This window comes from Mirounga leonina, unplaced genomic scaffold (assembly GCF_011800145.1).
Source record: "Mirounga leonina isolate KUSES-001 unplaced genomic scaffold, KU_Mleo_1.0 Mir_170, whole genome shotgun sequence".
Lineage (NCBI taxonomy): Eukaryota > Metazoa > Chordata > Mammalia > Carnivora > Phocidae > Mirounga > Mirounga leonina.
Window position 1 is genome coordinate 7019725 of NW_023270433.1, and position 20422 is coordinate 7040146.

At 58.7% G+C, this 20422-nt stretch overlaps 2 protein-coding genes across 6 annotated transcripts; one reads left to right on the forward strand and one right to left on the reverse strand.

Moving 5' to 3' along the window:
* Positions 1 to 2545: 2545 nt before the first annotated feature.
* On the forward strand, positions 2546 to 5930 carry ZDHHC12 (zinc finger DHHC-type palmitoyltransferase 12). 4 transcript variants are annotated; one of them, XM_035015689.1, is made up of 5 exons: positions 2546 to 2673; positions 4156 to 4292; positions 4653 to 4730; positions 4923 to 5089; positions 5272 to 5930. In XM_035015689.1, the coding sequence occupies exons 1-5, from the start codon at positions 2574 to 2576 to the stop codon at positions 5594 to 5596; spliced, it is 807 nt and encodes a 268-aa protein (XP_034871580.1). In that variant the 5' UTR covers positions 2546 to 2573; the 3' UTR covers positions 5597 to 5930. The 4 variants fall into 4 exon arrangements, with proteins under 4 accessions (XP_034871580.1, XP_034871578.1, XP_034871581.1 ...); XM_035015690.1 differs by having other exon boundaries at positions 2555 to 2673; positions 4926 to 5089; XM_035015687.1 differs by having other exon boundaries at positions 4923 to 5930.
* On the reverse strand, positions 5828 to 17491 carry PKN3 (protein kinase N3). 2 transcript variants are annotated; one of them, XM_035015686.1, is made up of 22 exons: positions 16759 to 17491; positions 13923 to 14163; positions 13589 to 13734; positions 12999 to 13110; positions 12799 to 12926; positions 12438 to 12621; positions 11398 to 11544; positions 11203 to 11312; positions 10953 to 11096; positions 10455 to 10530; positions 10201 to 10369; positions 9931 to 10033; positions 9757 to 9824; positions 9381 to 9444; positions 9145 to 9236; positions 8629 to 8805; positions 7611 to 7673; positions 7421 to 7497; positions 6848 to 6990; positions 6651 to 6758; positions 6456 to 6492; positions 5828 to 6320 (listed from the first exon to the last, which is right to left on the reverse strand). In XM_035015686.1, the coding sequence occupies exons 1-22, from the start codon at positions 16780 to 16782 to the stop codon at positions 6013 to 6015; spliced, it is 2721 nt and encodes a 906-aa protein (XP_034871577.1). In that variant the 5' UTR covers positions 16783 to 17491; the 3' UTR covers positions 5828 to 6012. The 2 variants fall into 2 exon arrangements, with proteins under 2 accessions (XP_034871577.1, XP_034871576.1); XM_035015685.1 differs by having other exon boundaries at positions 6412 to 6492; positions 16759 to 17489.
* Between the last annotated feature and the right edge of the window lie 2931 nt (positions 17492 to 20422).

A 20422-nucleotide genomic window follows, 5' to 3' on the forward strand; every position in this document is an offset into this window, starting at 1 on the left:
AGACAAAGACTCGCTCCTTGACCAAACTCTAGTCAGGCTCCCCTGGGCCCTCTTCTCAACTAGGCCTCAACCTGGGCCTATCAGAGCCCTACTACGGGCTCTCACCACAAGTGATTTTGTCCATCTCCCTCCCCTGCCTTAAAACAACCACTGGGGCGCCTGGGTGGCTCAGTTGTTAAGCGTCTGCCTTGGGCTCAGGGTCCCAGGGTCCTGGGATCGAGCCCCACATTGGGCTCCCTGCTCGGCGGGAAGCCTGCTTCTCCCTCTCCCACTCCCCCTGCTTGTGTTCCCTCTCTCGCTGTGTCTCTCTCTGTCAAATAAACAAAATCTTAAAAAAAAACACTTAACCACTAAGGTGGTTTCTAACAGCTCAAGGTTGCAGCCCTAGGATGACCCCAGTCCCCCTCAAAGGGCCTGCCTGAGAGGGCTCAGGATGCCAAAAGGATTTACTGTTTATTTTAGCCACCACCTGACCAGAGCCCCCCCCCACCACCACCACCCTGTCTTCGAGCATTTACTAAAAAGGGCTTACAGTTGGGACTCTTCCTCTGTCCCTTTCAAATGTATTTGTGTCTTCTACAATTCCGGAGACCTGAGAGCCATTCCTTCAAAGAGCAATGCTCAGGAAGGATCCGGCCTCCATCTAGCAGTCCCCCCGGGGAGGTCAGGCACCTAACTTCAACTGTTACCAGCTAGCACACACAGCTGGCCTACTCAGCATTTACACTGAACAGCCCTTTGTAATTTTTCACTTCCCTGAGTCTGTTCAAGCCACTGCCATTCCCTCTCTCCACTCCCTCCTGCTCCCGTTAAAACACCCAGTCACCTCTGTACAAAGCAGAGTTGCATTCAATTTACACTGCAATAGCATGTTACTGATGAAAATCTGTCCTTACTACTTTAACTAGTGTCTGACTTTGTCTATCTTTCACACCAGCACAGGGCCTGACTCATGGAAGCTTCAGGATGATTTAAGTGTTTCCATTCAGCACACTAAGTCACCCATTGCAGTAACCAAGACTGAGTTGCAAGTGACAGTCACTCAACTCAAATACTTACCCAGGCTAGTCAAAGGTGGGAGGGAATTCATTAAGGGAACCTAGAGGTTAATATCAGCTTCAGGAATAGCTGGATCCAGGGGCCCAGACAACATTGCTAAGACTCTCTCACTCCCTCTTTCAGTGCTGCTTATCTCTATGACTCTGTGAGTTGGCTTCATTCTCTCCTGCTACAGTCTCCCTCCACATAGTGTAAAGACAGCTGCCAGTTACCCTTACATCCTATTCCTTATGCTTGAGTTGGGAAAGAACGTCCCTTTCTCTCTCCGCATTTATACTACTCTTCTAGAATGATTCTGATTGGCTCTGCTGAGTCACATGTCCACCACCTAGGACCAATTACTGGGGGCATTGAGATAGGGAACCAGGTTTGGCCCTCTAGAGTCACATGCCCACATCTTGCCTCCTGCCATCCTGTGGAGTGAGGGACACAGTTCCTCCAGAACCACATGGGATGGGAAAGCGTCAGTTCCCCAACAGAAAAGGGGATGCTGAGCTGACAAAACAGATGCCAGAAGGGGCATCTGGAGGGGCCGGAAGGGCGGATCTGTCGGAGAAAGAAGGTGGATGTTGGTATCCGTGGGAAGTGTGGGTGGAAAGGCAGGACTGAATGGGGAATACCCTGGGGACACAGTTGAAGGAGTGTGAACAGTGAATGATGATGAGATTCCGTCTTACTCTTAGATAGCCCGAAGCCTCGGGCTGGACAAGTCCTTCCGGCAGGGTGAGGTGTTGGTTTATAGCGGGGGAGACGACAGTCGCGTGCTAGACACTGGCTGTACTTGCATTATTGAATCCTCCCGACCACCTGGGCGGGGGGGATGCTATCATCAGTCTTCACTACAGAGACAGAAAACAGAGCTCAGAGTGGTTCAGGAACTTGCCCAAGCTCACACTGGTAGGAAGGGGCAGTGCTGGTACTTCTGACTCTGACCCCACTTGGGCCCCTCCTACCCAGGATCTGCACCACGGACGACCACTTTGCTCTCATCCTGTTTGCAATATCTAAAAATGAATAGCAAGGCAGTAAGGGTGTCACCACGGAGCAACCGAGGCCGAATCCTTACCCTCTAGAGACCTCAGGCATCACACCTTTGAAACCGGCACAACACAAGCTGGAGTCACACCAAACACCTCGAACATGGAAGCGCCCAGGGAACTGTACGCATGCGCAAGGCCGTGGGGTTGGGGAGGGCGGGGTGGGCGCCCGAGGGGGCGGGGTCAAGACTCGCGCCTGCTCCTCGGCTTTCCCCGAAAGTTACCTGGCTGGTGGGGGCTGGGGTTGGGGGAGTTACCAGCTGCGCGCGCGCCGGCCCCGCCCCCAACCTCTTCAGGCACCTGTTGGCTCGAGGGCCACACTCAGCCGCAGCTGTCATCCAATAGGCAGCTTCCCCGACCCAATCAGGCCCCGCCCACCCCCAGATCCACCAATCCGCGCGTGGCCGCTGCCCCTCTCTCCCTTAAAGGGCCCGCCTCTCCAGGCACTTCTTCCGGGTGGGGCCCCAGGCGGAGGAGATGGCGCCGTGGGCGCTCCTCAGCCCTGGGGTCCTGGTGCGGACCGGGCACACTGTGCTGACCTGGGGGATCACGCTGGTGCTCTTCCTGCATGATACCGGTGAGCCGGACCCCGCGCGACCCCGGACCCACCCAATCCCGCGTGGTTCCCCAGACGTTTGGGTCTCATTGGGTCTCCTGCTGAAGCCCCAGAAATCCTGGGATTCACCCCATTTCCGCCAGCTCCTGAGCCTCTTCCCCATCTATCATTCCAAGAGCCACCTGCCTTCTGCCTAATACCCAGTTGATCCCTAATAAATCGCAGCATCTTCCTGATCCCTGCCAGATGCCCTGTGCATCCCAGGACCCATCCGGTGCCCACCAGATCCGACGAGCGACCTGAGCCCCCATCTCCCCTGATCCCGGGACCCACCCGGTCCTTCCCAGGAATTGACTCCCAACCGTCCCTCCGTAAGATTACGAGGATCAAGTAGATCAAGGACTGGCACCCCGCCCATTTCCGTAGCCACTAGCTGCCCAAGTCCAGGCTCCCCACCCTCTGGAGCAAGAAAACACCGAGGGGAGTGGCCTGTCCCGCATTTCCCCATCCTCACTTCTTGCCCTGAGGTCCTCATCCACCCCACTGCCCCGACTCCACTAACATCCTTCCCCCTCTTTACCTGCCAGGCTGCCTCCAACCCAAGTTCTCACCCTCCCTCCCTGCCAACGAGGGTAGCCCCACTCCCCCCATCCTTGCTCCAGCCTCAACCCCTGGACTGGAGGTGTTGTCACTTTCCTCTCAAGACCTTCTCAAGCCTCCTCCACGGTCTTCATTCTTAAGCCTAAAAACCTGCTCAGTCTCCCCATCAAAAAGGAACCCCCAACCCACCTTCCCTTCTCTGCTCCTTTTCACAACCGCAGGGCCCCAGAGCTGTCCACACTTTGTTATCTAACTGTCCCATGCCCCTCACTCCTCGCCCCTACTCCCCCCCCAAATCCTCATTCACCCCCATGAGTTGGACAGTCCCTGGCCAGCCCCTCCTCTGTCTCTATCTCATGGGCATATCAGACCTGGCTGGTCTCCCCATCATGGAGCCGAAGGCAGGGACTCCTCCTCCCTCTCCCACCCATCTAGTCAAGTCTGGCCCCTTCACCCCCTTCCTCCTTATCTATCCATCCCTTTGTCTCCACTCTTCCTGCCTGCCTGTGCCCTTGTCTAGCTACCCTCCTCTCCCTCCCAGATAGGCTCTCTGCCTCCAGGCTTCCTCCTCCTCCCCCTTCCGTCTTTTCTCCAGCAGGAGGGTTTTCAGAAACAGATCTGACCCTGTAAGCTTACATGGTTCCCTATCACCCTTTGCCCTCCAGATAAAATGCAGATGAACTTTTTTTTTTTTTTTTTTTTTGCTGGGCCCAAACTTCTCCCTCCTGTACCCTCTGCAGTGGCCACACCTGCAGACTTGACCACTCATTAAACCCCATCTCCAGGCCTTTGCTCAGCCAGGGACAGACTCGCCACCTTCAGCTACATCCCCCTACACAGAGGGGGGATGTTCTCCTGTTCGCCTCCAGCCCCAGCCTCACTCTCCTTCTCTGGCCTCTCCAGCGCTGCGGCAGTGGGAAGAGCAGGGGGAGCTGCTCCTGCCCCTTACCTTCCTGCTCCTCGTGCTGGCCTCCCTGCTGCTCTACCTGGCCGTGTCGCTCATGGACCCGGGCTATGTGAATGTCCAGCCCCAGCCCCAGGTAACCAGGGGGCCCCTTGCTCCCACCAACAGGACACACAAGGCCCCTGTAACAGTCTCATGCCAGGATCTGGGCGGAGCGCTTTGCGGGGGGTACCTCAGTGAATCCTGAGTGGCTCTTGAACCCCCTCCTACAATGAGGAAGTCGCCAAGGCCCAGCGAGGAGAGACAACGGACAGAGGTCACACAGCTTCGCTTCACTCGGACCAGAGCATTCTGCCATACCCTCCCCCTCCAAGACACAGGGGATGGGCCCCCAACCGTGCAGACCCAGAGCTAAGCTAGCCCCCAAGGGAAATGCCCCCCTGTACCATCTGCCTCCCCAGGGGACCCTATCTTATACCCCATCTCCCACTTTCAGGAAGAGGTCCAGGAGGAGCAGACGGCCATGGTTCCTCAAGCCATCCCCCTTCGGCACTGCAGACACTGCCTGGTGCTGGTGGGTGACCAGGGACCTCCACGGGAGGGCGCGGGCGCGGGCCAGGGGGGCAAGGTGGAGACTCCCTGACCTCCTGCCCCCGTGCCGTGGCCTCCCCCTCCAGGAAGGCCTCCCAGATTGAGGCCCAGCCTCCTGACCTCGTCACTCCCCTCAGGGGAGCCGGCCTTGAGCCCTCCCCCTCCATGCCCACAGCAGCCCCTGCGGGCCCGGCACTGCCGTGACTGTCGCCGCTGCGTGCGTCGCTTCGACCACCACTGCCCCTGGATGGAGAACTGCGTGGGGGAGCGCAACCACCCGCTCTTCGTGGCCTACCTGGCGCTGCAGCTGGTGGTGCTTCTGTGGGGCCTGTACCTGGCATGGTGGGTGCCACTGCCACCGGGGGCCCGGGGGGGGCCGCAGCATGCGCCTGCAAGGCGGAGAGCGCCAGGACTCCCTCTTGGCGGCCTCGGACCCTCTCCCAAATGGCCTGCCCCCCCGAGGGCTCCCTGGGGCACCCCTGCCGTCCCCCCGCCTAGCTCCCCATCTCTGTGCTGCCCTGCAGGTCTGGCCTCCATTTCTCCCAGCCTTGGGGGCTATGGCTGCGGTCCAGCGGGCTGCTCTTTGCCACCTTCCTGCTGCTCTCCCTCTTCTCTTTGGCGACCAGCCTGCTCCTCGCCTCACACCTCTACCTGGTGGCCAGCAACACCACCACCTGGGAGTTCATCTCCTCGCACCGCATTGCCTACCTCCGCCAGCGCCCCAGCAACCCCTTCGACCGCGGCCTGACCCGCAACCTGACCCACTTCTTCTGCGGATGGCCCTCCTGGGAGACCCTCTGGGCCGAGGGAGAGGACGAGGAGGAGGAGGGCAGGAGCCAGGCTGTTTAGGGTCGCTGGAGGCAAGGCCGCCATCTTGTGCCTGAAAACCAGAGAGGATGCGCCCCGCTGGGGTCGGCCCTCAGAGGGCCTGAGGTTCTTCGCTCCTGCCCATTCCTCCCAGGCCTCAGAGCAGAGCTGAATGACAGGACCCCTGCCTCAGTGGGCAGTTCTGCCCTCCAAAGGAAGAAGGGGAGGCAGAGGACCTGTGCAGGGGCTCGGGCACCAGCGACCTGGGCTTTGGAGACCTCCACCCCGCCTCCGACGCCAGGATGCCTCCAGAGGGCACAGTTTTATAAGTTTAATAATCCATAAAGCAAGTCAAGTATTAAAAAACCAAACCAAACTGCTCCTTGCCGTGCCGCCCTTTCTGGTCCAGGTCTCCCAGGGGGTGGGGAGCCCCCCACAGCAGCCCCGCCGCTGCCACTTCAAGGCCCAAGACCCCCGAACAACCCGGCGAGGCCCAGGCCTCCAGGGCAGGGCACGCAGCTGGGCAGACAGGGCGGACGTGCCAGAGAGGCCCTCAGGGCCCCAGGAATCCTTCTGACACAAAGTCGAAGTCTCGGAAGGCGGCCTGCTGGCGGGCGGTCAGGGGGCAGCGCGGGTCGGGCGGGGTCAGGGCCGGCGGCAGCCCCGTGAACTCGCCCTCGAAGTAGCGCAGGTCCGTAGGGCCACAGAGCGTGGGCAGGAAGGGGGGCTGGACGGTGCGGGCAAGCAGGGCCTGCCAGTCGGTGGTCTGGGGGCGAGGACAGAGCTGCCTGAGACGACGAACAGCGGCCCACGCGGCCCGACGCCTCCCACTGTGCCAGGCACCCAGCACCACTCACGCTGAAGAAAGGCTGGGTCTTGATCTCCTCCGCATCCTGCTCACCCGCCCCCAGGCGCTCCTCGGGGCACTTCTGCAGGAGCTGGGCAAGAGGACGGGGGGCTCATGGAGGGCACTCGGCCCCAGGCACTGCCCACCTGCCCAGGTCCCCCAAGTGAGCTGGGCCACAGGGCCCCCGAGAGTGGGTGGTGAGCCACGGCCGCTGTCCAGCCCGGCCCTGCCAGCCCCTGCGCTGATTACCTTCTGAATGAGCTCGAGACCTTGCACCGACAGAAAGCGGGGATAGGGGGCATCCGCGTTGACGATGCAGTCAAATACCTCCTCCTCTGTGTCCCCGGGGAATGGGCACTAGGGGGAAAGGAGGCTCAGCAGGGCGCCTGAGCCACCCCCGCCCCACCCCAACTTAGAGGCCCCGGCAGCCCAGGTCCAGTGCTCACCTCGCCCACCAGCATCTCATAGAGCAACACACCCAACCCCCACCAGTCCACAGCCCGTGTGTAGGCCTCCTGGGTTAGCACTTCCGGGGCCAGGAACTCTGGGGTGCCGCAGAAGGTGCTCGTCCGGTCCCCAAAGCCGATCCCTGCAAACCAGCATCCACACTGGTGCCGGCCCGATGTGTCTCATCCACATAACCTCAGTGGGTGTGAGAGTCAACAGCCAACCCTCATGACCTCGGGTACCGAACCCCGTGCCAAGCCCTGCCCCATACCCTTGGAGGTGGGAGCGTTTTTATGCATCAGACAGGAGGAAGCGGAGCCTCAGCCAAGCTCACATGCCAAGGTCATGAAGAAAAAGAACCCAGTGCCCTCTCCCACCTTGAGTACGGCCTCTCCCTCTGGCTGAGGGCAAGCTGGGGCTCTTTAAGAGCCTCTAGGGCTGGGAAGGAAAAACCAGTGTGTCCAGCTGGTCCCTGGAATGAGGGCTGGGGTGGGGGGGGCGCCCGGACCCTGCTGGCCTGGGCTGGGCGAGCAAGGCTGGAGGACAGGGGATCCTGGGCAGGAGGCACCCACCTTCCTTACACAGCCCAAAGTCTGCAATCTTCAGGAAACCCTGGGCATCCAGCAGAAGGTTATCCAACTTCAGGTCCCTGAGGGTGCGGGGGGGCAGATCAAGGGGGCCCTGGAGCATCGCAGGAGGAGGGCAGTGGATGCTCCTTCACCACCCCACTACCCACCCCCCAGCACCTCCGGGGCAAGTTACCTGTAAATGATCTTTTTCTCATGTAAGAACTGCAACCCGAGGACCACACAGGCCAGGTAGAACCTGTGGGTGGCATGGGGGGAAGTTCAGGCCCAAGACTGTGGGGGGCAGGGCGGGGGGACACCAGGATGGCCCTGGCCCCGGCAGCCCTGGGTGGCCCAGCCAGAGTCAGGTTGGATGAGAGCCTGAGGGGAGCCTCCCGCCACGGGGAGGGCAGGGGAGAGCGGATGCTTCTCCAGACAGTGGCCCCAAGGCTGCTGCCCGCTGACAGCCTACCCTTCTTGGGCTCTGAGATTGTGCCAGGAATGAGGCCACGTGTCCTCACGGCTTACTCTCCCACATCCTCCCAGCCACCCGCAGCTGATACTCATCACATCTGTTTTTCAAAGGAGGATCTAAGACTCCAGGTCAGGGATGCACCTGGGGTCACACAGCTAGTGGCAGACCCAGACTCCAGGGCCTGCACTCTGCTGGGCAAGAAATAACTCCAGGGGCGCCTGGGTGGCTCAGTCAGTTAAGCGTCTGCCTTCGGCTCAGGTCAGGATCCCAGGGTCCTGGGATCGAGTCCCGCATCCAGGCTCCTTGCTCATCGGGGAGCCTGCTTTTCCCTCTGCCTGCCGCTCCCCCCTGCTTGTGCCCTCTCTCTCTCTCTCTTTCTCTCTCTCTGACAAATAAATAAAATCTTTAAGAAAAAAAGAAAAAAGAAATAACTCCAGCTGCTAGTCACTCACTAGTCACAGGTTCCCATACTCCACAATTTATAAACATTGGGTTCATCTACCCAACAAGCCTGTGAAATAGTTCTCATTCGCCCCATTCACAGCTCCGTAAACCGAGGCCCAAGGTCACAGTGCTGAGAGAGCTGAAGAGAGCTGACAACCAGGATTTGAACCAAGGCTTCCCTGACTCCACACCGTTCTGCTGCTGGGCACCCTGGGGGAAGCAGGGTGAAGGGAGTGGGCAGAGGGGACCGGGGAAGGCTTGCTGGAAGAGGCAGACAAGAAGGGTGGGCACCCACCGGGCCTGGGGCTCAGGGAAGACGTCCTCGTGGATCTGCATCATGAGGTCGCCACCGGGTGCAAACTCGGTCACGAAGCAGGCGTGGCTGGAGGTCTGGAAGCAGGCAAGGAGGGAGAGCAGGAAGGGGTGCCCCGTGCGGCCCACGGCCTCCAGGATGCGTTTCTCGCAATACAGGCTGCGATGGGGGAGGGGGGAGAGGGGGCGTTTGGAGGGAAGGAAGACCCCTGTTAGCTGAGCCCTGCCACCCACACAACAGCCCTGGCCCTCTGGGTCTTCAAAGTGCCAGGCGGTAGAATGATGGTTTCTACGTCTCAGGCACAGAGAAGAAGGGACCCGCCCAAGGCCACCCAATTAACCGCTGCAGGTGCTAGAGAGAGAACCCAGGACTGGCTGGCCCCAGAGGGTCACCTCTTCAAAGCCCCAGGAGCACTCAGCTGCCTTCCGGTGCCCCCAGCCCAGGCCCGCCATCCGGGGTTCCCTCCAGCGCCGGGTACCCACGGGCCTGACTACACACCTCTCCATCTCATCCCGGCTCAGCACCTCCTGCTTCTTGAGTGCTTTGATGGCGTAGTATTTCCCCGTCCCCTTGAACTGGACCAGGAGGACCTGGGGACCAGAAAGAGCTCGGGCTCCAGGTGGACAGCACGAGGCATCCTTCGCTCCCCCCACCCATGGCCCCATGGGTCACAGCCTCCTCCCAGCTCAGGGGCCTGCTCACCCACTCCCATGGTACCCTCCTCAGCCCACTACCTTTCCGAAGTGTCCCCGGCCCAGCACGGCCAAGCAGCGGAAGTCCTGAAGCCGGGGGGGGTTCCTGCAAGAGAGAAGGCACGGGAAGCCCCCTGAGACAAGAGCTGGGCCTCCATGAATGCCTGCTCCAAACCGTCCACACCCTGTCCTGGGCTGTCCCGTCCCCACCAATGAGGCTGGAAAGCCTGGGGGCGGGGGTGGGGGTTCCTGGGACAGAGGTCTCCCAGAGTCTAGAATGCAGCTGGAGCTCACTAATGTGGGTTTAGTGAGTAAGAACCTGAGCGCAAGGAGCATCAGATGATGTCTGAATGGACACGCGAACACCCAAAGGAGTAGGTAAATGTCTCAAGCATAAAAGTGAGCCTGACGGCGGTACCTGGTAGCTGAGGTGGGAGGAGGCGGCCCGAGTCGCGTCCTGGGCTCCATGTGGGGGCGTTTGGTGCGCTGCGAGGGCAGAGGGGCTCAGAGCAGAGCCGGGCTTCCTGCCCTCTTTCCCTCCAGCCCCGCCACCCCTAGCCCAGCAGCCCCCGGGGCCACAGCACCCCCTCACCGGGATCTCCTCGGGGGTCGGCTCCCGGGGCAGGTAGAGGCGTGGGGGCTTGGGCGGGGGCCTCGTCTCTTCTCCCAGGGGGCTCTTCTTGGGTGGGAAATTACTACGTGGAGAAAGCAGACACGTGGCAGGGCACAGGCTGATGGAAGAGCCATGGGGACGGACACACAGCAATGCCAGCGACAGACAGAGGGTCACAGGGTGAGCGACACCAATTGCACCCGGAGAGAGGCAGAGGAAGGGGGCAGCCGAGGTGGGGTGGCTCCTCACCTGGGCGAGGCAGGGTCAGTAGCTCCCCGGGGTGTGGCCGGGCTCTGGGGGCACGCTTTCGGGGGGCTGATCGTGCTTGGGGAGCTGCAGGGGGGCAGCAGGCTCATGACTAAGCGTCCCCAGGCCGCCATGCTGAGGTTCATCTGCGAAGCCCTCAGGAAGTCCTGACCTGGGACAAAAGGGGGGCTCAGTCCCAAGGCCCCCAACGGCCCCTTCCCTGCCCCCTAACTGCACAGCCCTCTCCCCGTCCACACCTCTGCGTTTAGAGAAAATGCGTTTCTGCCTCTGCAGCCGGGGCCTCCTCTCAAAGACAGGGTCACAGAAGGTCACCTGCGGGGGCAGAGGGCAGGGCTGGAGACCGGTCCTCTCCCACCCCACCTACCACCAGGGCACCTCGTTGCTCTCCAGGATCCCAGCCTGAGCCTCCAGTGCAATGATGCAAGAGCCAGAGGGGCCCAGAGAGAGGGATTCAATGTCTGCCTTGGTACCAGTGGGGAAACTGAGGCCCAGAGAAGAGAGGCACTTGTCCAGGGTCGCACGTGGGGCTAGGCAGTCAGGACCAAGACGTGGGCCTCTAGACTCCCATGCAGTCCTCAGACAGGGGCTGGGGATCCTTAGATCCTGGAGACCTCCTCCCTGCGGGCCCCAATCTCCACTCCAATGTGCAGATGGGTCACCTAGTCTTGAAGGGCCTTCTAGCTCGGATGGAGCCGGGGCCCGTCCAGGGCAGGGCAGGGCAGGGTAGGGGGCACCTGGGCAAAGAGCAGTCCCTGGGGCACCAGACTGAGGGAGAGCTGGTGACAGGCATTGTCCAGGAAGTCCTCCAGCCGCAGGAAGGCCAGGCCACACAGCTGCCGCCAGTCCCTCCAGCGCACCCCGATCTCCAGCTCCCGGGCCTATGTCGGGGAGGCCAGGCTGAGGAGCGGGGCATGGCACGTGCCCCCACTTGGCCGGCCCTCCGCCCCGCGGCCTGAGGGCACACCTGCCCGCCCCGGGGCTCACCCGCTCCAGGGGGACAATAAAGGTCTGGTCCCAGGACTGCTTGGCCACCGGCCCCCAGCCAGTCTGGCCCACGACACGATTGTCCACCTTCAGCACAGCCAGCACCTCAGCTGCAGGGCCAGACAGGGAGTTAGGGCAGGCGAGGGGTGGGGGTCCTCTGCTGCCCCCAGCTCCCTGCGGCCCCCTACTACTCACTGGCCAGATCCCCTCCACCGCGCTGCGGCTTGGCCCGGCTCCGGAGCCAGCCCTGGGAGGGGCTCCCGGCCAGGGCCGCCGCTGGGGACCGTCCAGGCACGGCCGTCAGCAGCTGCTCACAGCCCAGGAGGTGGACCTCCAGCGTCCCTGCGGGGAACGTGACAGCGTCAGGTACCATTCTCCCACTGCCACACTCAGGTCTCCCAAAGATGGCCGAACCCAGACCCTGCCCACATTAGTTGGGGTGTTTAGCCAGGAGACAGGATATAAAGTGGCCCCAAGTAGCCAGCCGACTTCTAGGCCTTTTAATAAGCCATGCCCTGCCCTGCCTTCCCCAACTTGTCTACTTGGCCAACTCCCAGAAGGCCTTCAAGGCTAAGTGTAGACACCACCTCCTTCAGGATTCCCCAACACCAGGTGAGGGAGCGCATGCAGCCCCTGTCCTTCCCCTTCTCAGCTCTGCTCACAGTAGGATGTGGCCTGTCTAACCCTGAACGAGCTCTGACCGGGGAAGGGGCTGGGCTCTCTGGCTGGCCCTGTGTCCCGGGTAGGAAGTTCAGGGTTTCCAAAGTCAGCACGCTTAGATTATTTGATGATGATAATCCAGCTACAATTCAGACAAATCCAGCTCAGGGGTAAGAAAGGACTTTCCAGTAGTCCAAACTGCCCAGGACTGGGTACCACGGCCTCCAGGGCTGTGAGCTCCCCTAACACGGACGCTTTAACCATCGTCATGGTTACTCGTTTAAATAACAGCTTCGCTGCTTGTGTGCGGACCGTGCTGGCACTGTGCCTAGCGCTTCACACGCGACAACTCACTGAATTCCACAGCAACCCCACGGAAGTAGGTGCTGTCACCATCCCCATTTGACAGAAGCATAAACTAAGGGTCCAGAGAGCAGAAGTCTGTTGCCCCAGCTCACACAGCTAGGGGGCTGCTGGACCAGGGTTGAAACTCTTCTCCAGAGTTCTCCCCCTCTGTTTCAGGGTGCTCGCTGGGAGAAAAGGGGAGCCCGGACGTGGGAGGGACTCCTGGCTACCTGTCATGGCGGTGGGCTTCACAAGCACCCCTGAAGGCTGGGGGTCCCCAGACCCGGCGGTCCGCAGCTCCCGGGCCACTCGGCCGCGCAGAGGATGCGCGGCAGGCAGACCCTCCAGCAGCTGCTCTAAGGCCAGGCGCAGGAGGTCCAGTTTCTGGGAGGACTCCTGCAGCTGGGCCTGAGCCTGTGGAGCAGAAACGGGCAGGGGGCACGGGTCCATGAAGCACGGCGGCCAGGGCCAGTGGCTCGGGCCACCTGCCCGCAGTGAGGCCCCGCACGGCCCGGCCACAGTGCAGAGGCTGGCGTGGGGACAAGCAGACGCTCAGAGAGGAGCAGCAACGGGAGGGCACCCTGGTCTGACCTCGGCCAGCGCCTTCCGGTCTTGCGTTCGCCGGCCACCCAGCAGCTTTACCACGTTCTTGGCACCCTCGGCCACGGCAGCCTCGATGCGGAGCCGATGTCTTAGCTCCTCTGCCAGCAGCTCGGGACCTGGGAGGAGGGGTCAGCCCTCAGGCCCATGCCCTGCCCTGCCCGGCCCGGCCCCGCTTCCCCAAGCCTCACCTGGTTCCGGGGACCCACTGGCTTCCAGGCTGCTGATCTTCATCCGCAGCAGGGCCACCTTCAGCTGGCTGTCCCGCAGCATCTGCTGGGCAGCTGCCAGAAGCTTCCTCTCCTATGGGGGCATGACATATGCCCCCACCGAACCAGGGCCAGCCCTGAGCCTCCCTGGTCAGACCAAGGCTGAAGCCAAGCCTCCTTGGTTAGCCTCGGTCTGGGGCAGAGCCTCCTCCATCAGATGAGACAGGAGCTGGGGTCAAGCTTCTCCCAACCCATCAGGGCCGAGCTCCCCACATCATGCTGGGAGTTGGGGCCGCGGGTGGACCTTCCTTACTAGACTGGGAACATGGCCTGGGGTTTCCCCATTAGACCGAGTTTTGCCCTCTCTGTTAGATTAGGGGTTCAAGCCATGCCTTGCCCACCAAGCTGAGATTTGGGGGCTGTGCCTCCCCCATCAGACTAATGGTTAAGAATGGGTCTCCCTTATAGGGTCACTGGCCCGGTTGCATTCCCTCTCAGAACAGGGGCTGGGGCAGCACGTCCCCTAACAATCTGAGAGCCACATCTCCCCGCTCAGACCCCAGGAGCCTTACCTTGGGTGTGCCATTGGCATACGTGTGTGTCATATTCTCTGCCCCCTGCTTCACCTTCAGCTCCACCTGCAGCTGCCTCTGGAGAGCCTCCAGGTGCCGAGCCCTGGGCTGCGCTGCAGGTGGCTGGGGGCCCGCGGCCACAGATTCTGTGCACAGGGTGGGGCCCATGAAGCCCTGACCCAGAGCCAAGAGCCCCCTGCCCTATGGCCTTGCTCTCTCCTCCCCTCCTGGGCAGGGGTACACCTGAAGGGGCTCTGAGAGGGCTCAGAGCCGAGGTCGAGGAGCTGGGTGGGCCCGGCACCTCCTGTCCCCAGGGGTCCGACCCCTCACTCACCGGCCAGGCCGGGCCCAGGGCCGGGCAGCAGGATGCGTGCATGCAGCGCCCTCAGCTCTCCGTGTAGCTGCTCCAGGCGGCGGTTGGAGGAGCGCAGGAGTTGCTGCACGTGGCCCAGGTGGCGGCGATCTGTGGCTACCCTCCGCAGGTTCTCTACACCCTCCTTGATTTTCAGCTCCTTCTGGATGGCCCGGCGGATCACCTCTTTCTCATCCTCCGGGGGCCGCTGCCGGGCCCCAGGCTGTGGAATAGCAGAGCAGTAATGCCCCCCGCCATCCCAGCCACCAGCGGCCTCGGGTCCCCCCAGACGGAGGGAGAAGGAGGTGTGCCCAGCAGCCAGGATGGACCCCCAGGGCTCGGGAGGCCTGACCTTCCAGCTAGTATCCCCAGGCCAGATGCAAACCCCGAAGCTATGCATTCCACCCATGTTCCTATCCTCTGCCACTAGGGAGGAGGGAGAGGGAAAAATTGGCAATGTTTACAGTCGACTCTTGAACAACACAGGTTTGAACTGCGCAGGTCCACTTATAAGCAAATTGTTTTCAGTAAACACAGTACAGGGCTGTAAATGTATTTTCTCTTCCTTACGATTTTCTTTTTTTTTTTTTAAGATTTTATTTATTTATTTGACACACAGAGAGATAGAGAACACAAGCAGGGGGAGCGGCAGGCAGAGGGAGAGGGAGAAGCAGGCTCCCTGCTGAGCAGGGAGTCGGATGTGGGACTCGATCCCAGGACCCTGGAATCATGACCTGAGCCGAAGGCAGATGCTTAACCAACTGAGCCACCCAGGCGTCCCTCCTTACGATTTTCTTAATAACGTTTCCTTTTTTTCTAGCTTCCTTTATTGTAAGGACACAGTATAGGATACACATAACGTACAGAATAGGTGTTAGTCAACTGTCGATGTTATCGGTAAGGCTTCTGGTCGCCAGTAGGCTATTAGTAGTTAAGTTCTGGGGGAGTCAAAAGTTATACGTGGATTTTCAACTGCCTGGAGGGGAGTCAGTGCCCCAGACCCCTGGGTTGTTCAAGGGACAAAAGTACATGGTGTCAGGGTCTGTTCTGAGCTTTGCATACATTAATTTATCAATCCTCACAACAATCCCATGAGGTAAGTATAGTTATTATCCCCATTTTACAGATGGGGAAGCTGAGACACAGAGAGGTTAAGTAACTTGCCCATGGTCACAACACCGAGAAGGGGATGCCACCCTCTCCTCGCCAACCCATCGGGCTGCCCTCTCCAAGGCTGCGACTCCAGCTGAGATTTGGGGCCAGAAAGGAGGCTAGGGAGCCACCCAAGGTCACACAGAGAGGGCAGCCAGAGGCCTGAGTTGGGGCCAGGGATGCTCCCTCAGGTAGCAGAGCAGAGGCTCAGAGAGGGGCTGAGGAGGTCTCTGGGAGCCATTCCGAGCTCAGCTACTGGGAGGAAGTAGAGGTTTTCTCATACTTCACCCCAGGTGGGAGCAAGGAAGAGGAAAAGCTCCTTCTCAGAAGCCAACATTTCAAACCAACCAGTGCCAAAGCTGACCTCAGCCCAGGGTAACCCATGATGCCCCCCACTCCCCATGGACTCCTCTGGGGCCTCCACCTTACCTCTCGGCTCTCCATCTCCTGAGCCCAGTGTTAGGGGTGCCACCCCAGCCTCAGGGACGCCCCCACCCCAGGCCTGCGCTGGGCTGCTGGCCTGGCTGTCAGAGGGCAGGGGCGGGACTCAGGAAATCCTTTGAGGGCCCTAGGCCAGAGGGCCAGAGCCAAAGGCCTGAGCAAACAAAGATCCCATGGAGCGGGGGGCCCGGCCACCGGGGTCCTGACTCACCCAGCTGCCGCTGCTGGGCGGAGGTTCACAGGAAATCGGAAAATGTGTACAAGCCACTCCTGGAACAGGCGGAGGGACCTCCGGAGGAAGGGGGTGGGAGGGGGCAGAGGCAGCACTTAAGGTTGCCTGAGACGTTGGGTGGGGGCACTCGAGGAGTCCTGCGGAGGACACTTTGCCCTTGGGCATACCCCATGGTCCCGTCTGCTCTGGGTTGGAATTCTGCCAAGTACACACATGTCCGCCTTTCTGCTCTACAGCTGGGACCCCACCCCATTTGCTCTGGGCAGACCTCCACCCCTCCCTCCCCACTAACAAACACACAGCTTTGGCTGCTGTGTCCACCAGCACCTATTGCCAGGGCTGGCAGGAACCCCGCCGCCCTCGCCATTTGGACTAGAACCCTCTGTGTACCCGAAGGTTCCCGCCCAGGTGCTGGGCCAGGCCCCCCCAATTCTGTCCAATTGTGTCCAACTGGATTGTGTCCAATCCCCACATGCCTTTGTGATCTGGGAAGGACCCCCCCACACAAGTGCACAGAGATTGGCCCCCTCCAAGTCCCTCTTCTTCCTGCACACACACACACACACACACACACATTCCTCTCCCCCCAGGACTAGTCCCAATGTGCCCACGGCCCCCCTTTGCTTTCCAGGCAGACTCCTACCGGTCTTACAGTCCCACAGGGAAGAACCGATTTGGGGAAACTTTGGGACCCATCCTGGTGGCCCTGACTGCGGATTCGGACGTGCTCCTGCGCTGGCCTGACTAGAGGCTCTGAGTCACTTGGGGGTGATTTGGGGACGTTTTCAGGGCACATGAACGACTCACCCCCATGCTCAGGTCTGCCCTGCGAGGTGTAGCGAAGCCCGGGGCCGGGGCTGAGAAGGGACCCGGGAGGGGCTGGGGGTCGGGTCTAGGGGACGCGGCCGGAGCTCGGGGCGCCCGCGGCGTGAATGAGACTTCCCGACCCCCTCGGCCCGCGCCCGCAGCCCTGCCTCTCTGGGCGCCGTTCACCTGCCGCGGCGCCCCCTCCTCCATGGCGCCGCTCCGGCCGCTCGGCCCCTCCTCTCGACCACTGCGGTTCCGGAAGCCTCGGCCCCACCGCCAGGACTTTCAAACTTGAAACTTCCCGGGAAGCCGGGCCGCAGCCGCGGGATCGGGCGCCCCCTCCCGAGGTCGGCTGGCCCTCGCGGGACTGGGATCAGCGCCGCCTCTCGGCTGCGAGAGGTCAGCGCCCGGGACCCTACTCCTCCACCCGAGGCCCCCGCGCATCCCCGGCTCCCACGTTCCGCGGGCTTTGGGCCCAGCGCCCCTTTCCTGAGGCCGCAGTTCCGGCTCGGTGTGACGCTGAAGCCGGCCCCGGGACAGAAGGGCAGGAGGGGACATTTCCTGGGCCGGGGTTCTCTAGCTGCCCTGAGGGGTGGCAGGGTGGCGATAGCGCCGCCTGCCGGCCGCGGGACACTGCCGGTGCGGCCGGCCCGCTCCAGCCCGGCTCAGCGCCTTCCCCCGAGCCCCACCACCTGGTTCCCGCCCCGACGTTTCTCGTAGTCTTAGATCCTTGGTGTCAAATGGGCTAATCCCAAACCTGTCTTGGCCCTGTCTGGAGTCACTACTCTAAGAAGGTATACGTCTCAAAAAAGTAAAGCCTCGCCCAAATCATGCCAAATTACAAAGGACAGATGAATAAACCAAACATCTCCGGGCACCTGGGTGGCTCAGGTCATGATCCCAAGGTCCTGGGATTGGGCCCCACGCTGGGCTCCCTGTTCAGCGGGGAGTCGGCTTCTCCCTCTCCCCCTGCTTGCGCCCTCAAATAAATAAATAAAATCTTAAAAAACAAATAAAACCAAGTTATCTCTCAGGCCCCCACCACTCAGAGTGGAGCTTTCTGGGTTAGCCAGAGCCACTATTCTTCCCTTGCCCTAAAGAACCCATCCAAACAGAAGACACGTTTACATCTTAGGAAACAGCCACAACTTCAGGAAAGCCAATCGGTGGGCACTGACTGACCTGGCAGTGGCTTGCCTGGGTAGGAATTCTAGGATCCTGTGCTAACCAGCACTCTGTGCCAGGACTTCACTGGAAGGAGCCTGGTCCAAGGGGCTGGGAGTAGGGGTCAAATATTGAAGGTGGCTGATTTGCTGACTTGGAATAGGCACCCTCCAGTGCTTTTACTGAAGGAAATGTCACTTCCACTTTGCTCTGACCACCTCCCCAACAGAGTGGAGAAGGTGATGCTGACAAGCCATGGACAATCCTGGGTTGTCCTGCAATGGGAAATCAACCAAATGACACCAACATATGTGAAGGCAACTTGGTTCAGTGGGGGGCATGCCTACAGTTCATAATCAAAGGCAAGTCGAGACACTTTTACACATGGGCGCAGAGTTGCTGAGGGCTTAGACAACAGCACATAGTAGGCTCTTTTAAGTGGGTTATCATCAAGATGCGCTGAGCTGAATGTTAACTAAGCATAATTAAGCAAAAGGACTATCAGTTTCTGACTGCAGGTCATAAGATTGAGGGAAAGCACAAACAAGCGAGCAAAGCAGGTATCTCCCATCTTGAGGATCATTTATCTACTCCTACAGCCAAGAAAGCTGAATTATGTGGAAGAACTCAAAATGATTTTCCAACTTTACGGTGTTTCACTGCCTCACTGGTCAGTAAAGGAAAGGAGGTCAAAAGTAGCAGAATCCATAAACCCCAGGCTGGGCAAACCCACAAGGAAACCAAATCCTAGGCTGATGGAGGAGTCTGACCAAATAGCTTCAACTTGTCTGATACTTCATGAAATTGTAATTCTTAAAATTGAAGTTCGGGCGCCTGGGTGGCTCAGTCGGTTAAGCGACTGCCTTCGGCTCAGGTCATGATCCTGGAGTCCCTGGACCGAGTCCCGCATCGGGCTCCCTGCTCGGCGGGGAGTCTGCTTCTCCCTCTGACCCTCCTCCTTCTCGTGCTCTCTGTCTCTCATTCTCTCTTGCAAATAAATAAATAAAATCTTTAAAAAAAAAAAAAGAAAAGAAAGAAAATTGAAGTTCACTTCACATTCAACATCCAGGAAATACTGAATGGTGCACAAACAACTCTCCTGCTAATTGGCTACTAAAACTATACAAACATCAAAAAAAAAAAAAAAAAAAAAAAACCTATATAAACATCAACCCAAAAGAAACTTAAAACTTTCTGGCAGGGTACATTAAAAAAGTTTTACTTTCTTTACTTTTTCCTTCCCAGTATTGCAAACATCAATCCATCTATGTTTAGATTTGCCTCCCTTGGGTAGGAGGAGCATGTAATGTCACCAACTAATCAAGTTGGCACAACCCCCCCACTATTCTTGTTCTAATCACAAAACTGCAGTCCTTTGCCTTGGACCTGAAACTTCTAAGTCTTCATGAACACAGCCTCATGTTCAAAAGGGAATGGTCACTGCCGGGGTTGGGGGGGTCGGGGGGAAGGGACGCACTAGTTTTCCAAAGGCTAAGATGTCCTCTTTAAACAACTGGAATGGCTATTCATCCATCTCCTAAAGAACTTGTCTTGATCTTCAGAAACTCTGGAAGTTTTCATCCTTTGCAACAGAATTCCATTCTTGAAATGGCCAGAAAGACTTCATAGCAAAACCTAACCAAAATGGCAGAAAAACTAAACCTATGTTTTAGGGACCAAGTGAAACCCTGAAACCAGTTGTTATAGAGCAGTAGTGATAAAAATGACCAAATTAGCTCAGAAACACAACTGACTAGGAATCCTCTGAAGCCCAAAAGGCCCCCAAATCCATCAAGTCAAAAATCCATACCTTTTGGCAGCCAGCCAGCTAACACAAGTGAAACAGGCCAGATGTAAAACCAATCACAACCCAAGGAGAAAGGCAGGATTCTGTGGACATTTAAAACTCTACATCCTAGAGCCAGAGCTGCGTCAACCTGCAGGGCCTGTCACAGAGGTCAGGAACAGTTTTAAGTCTTTTAGAAATCAGAACATCCTTGGAGAAACCACCTCAACTGCAGGGATGGTCTAAAAGAACATACTCCTTCAGGTTTCAAATGAAACCTAAGGATACATTACCAGATAGATACATTATCCATACATTATCCTCTGTGCCCCAGTTCATGTAGTTTACTCCCTCATAAGTGGAGTTCAGCACAGCTTTGGCAGATGCCCTCTTCCCTGAGAAAGTACCTCAACAGCCGCCACTTGCCCTCCTTTTGAAATGTCCTGTACCGAAGGAGTTTTAAGCCATTCATCTGGCACTTTCCAATACACACTTGCCTAAGGGCCAGCAATTAGGCAAAGTGCACTTGCTACTCTAGCACTTTCCAGGACACTCACACTGCCACTTGCCAGCCTCACAGCCCAGCTCTCCTTCACAGGATTTGCAGGCACGTGGCAATCTCAAAGGTGATCTCAATAGTTGGAAGTTATCTTTAAGGGCTATTTTTTTAAAAATCACCTTCTCAAAAGGAACATTTTAAGATTGGGTTAAACTCATGGTGACGTATTATAACCTGACAGCGCTCTTATCTCACCAGCCCGTAGGAAGTCAGTTTTAGTAAGCTGTTAACTTTTGAGTAACAAAAATTACAGGCCTACTTAATGAGTAATAATTCAAGCTACTAGGGGTATTTTGCTGGCCAAGAGTCCTTTAAACATTGAGACTTCAATGTTTAATTGA

Excerpts from the sequence above, each read along its gene's own strand:
- ZDHHC12 (XM_035015687.1), top strand. The coding sequence starts at position 2,574 with ATGGCGCCGTGGGCGCTCCTCAGCCCTGGGGTCCTGGTGCGGACCGGG. Across the intron at positions 4,293-4,652 it reads ATGTCCAGCCCCAGCCCCAG|GAAGAGGTCCAGGAGGAGCA; the intron begins GTAACCAGGGGG and ends TCCCACTTTCAG. Across the intron at positions 4,731-4,922 it reads GCAGACACTGCCTGGTGCTG|CAGCCCCTGCGGGCCCGGCA; the intron begins GTGGGTGACCAG and ends CCATGCCCACAG.
- PKN3 (XM_035015686.1), bottom strand. The coding sequence starts at position 16,782 with ATGGAGGAGGGGGCGCCGCGGCAG. Across the intron at positions 7,498-7,610 it reads GAGAAAAAGATCATTTACAG|GGACCTGAAGTTGGATAACC; the intron begins GTAACTTGCCCC and ends CCGCACCCTCAG. Across the intron at positions 6,321-6,455 it reads CGAGGAGCGCCTGGGGGCGG|ACCACCGACTGGCAGGCCCT; the intron begins GTGAGCAGGATG and ends CCTCGCCCCCAG.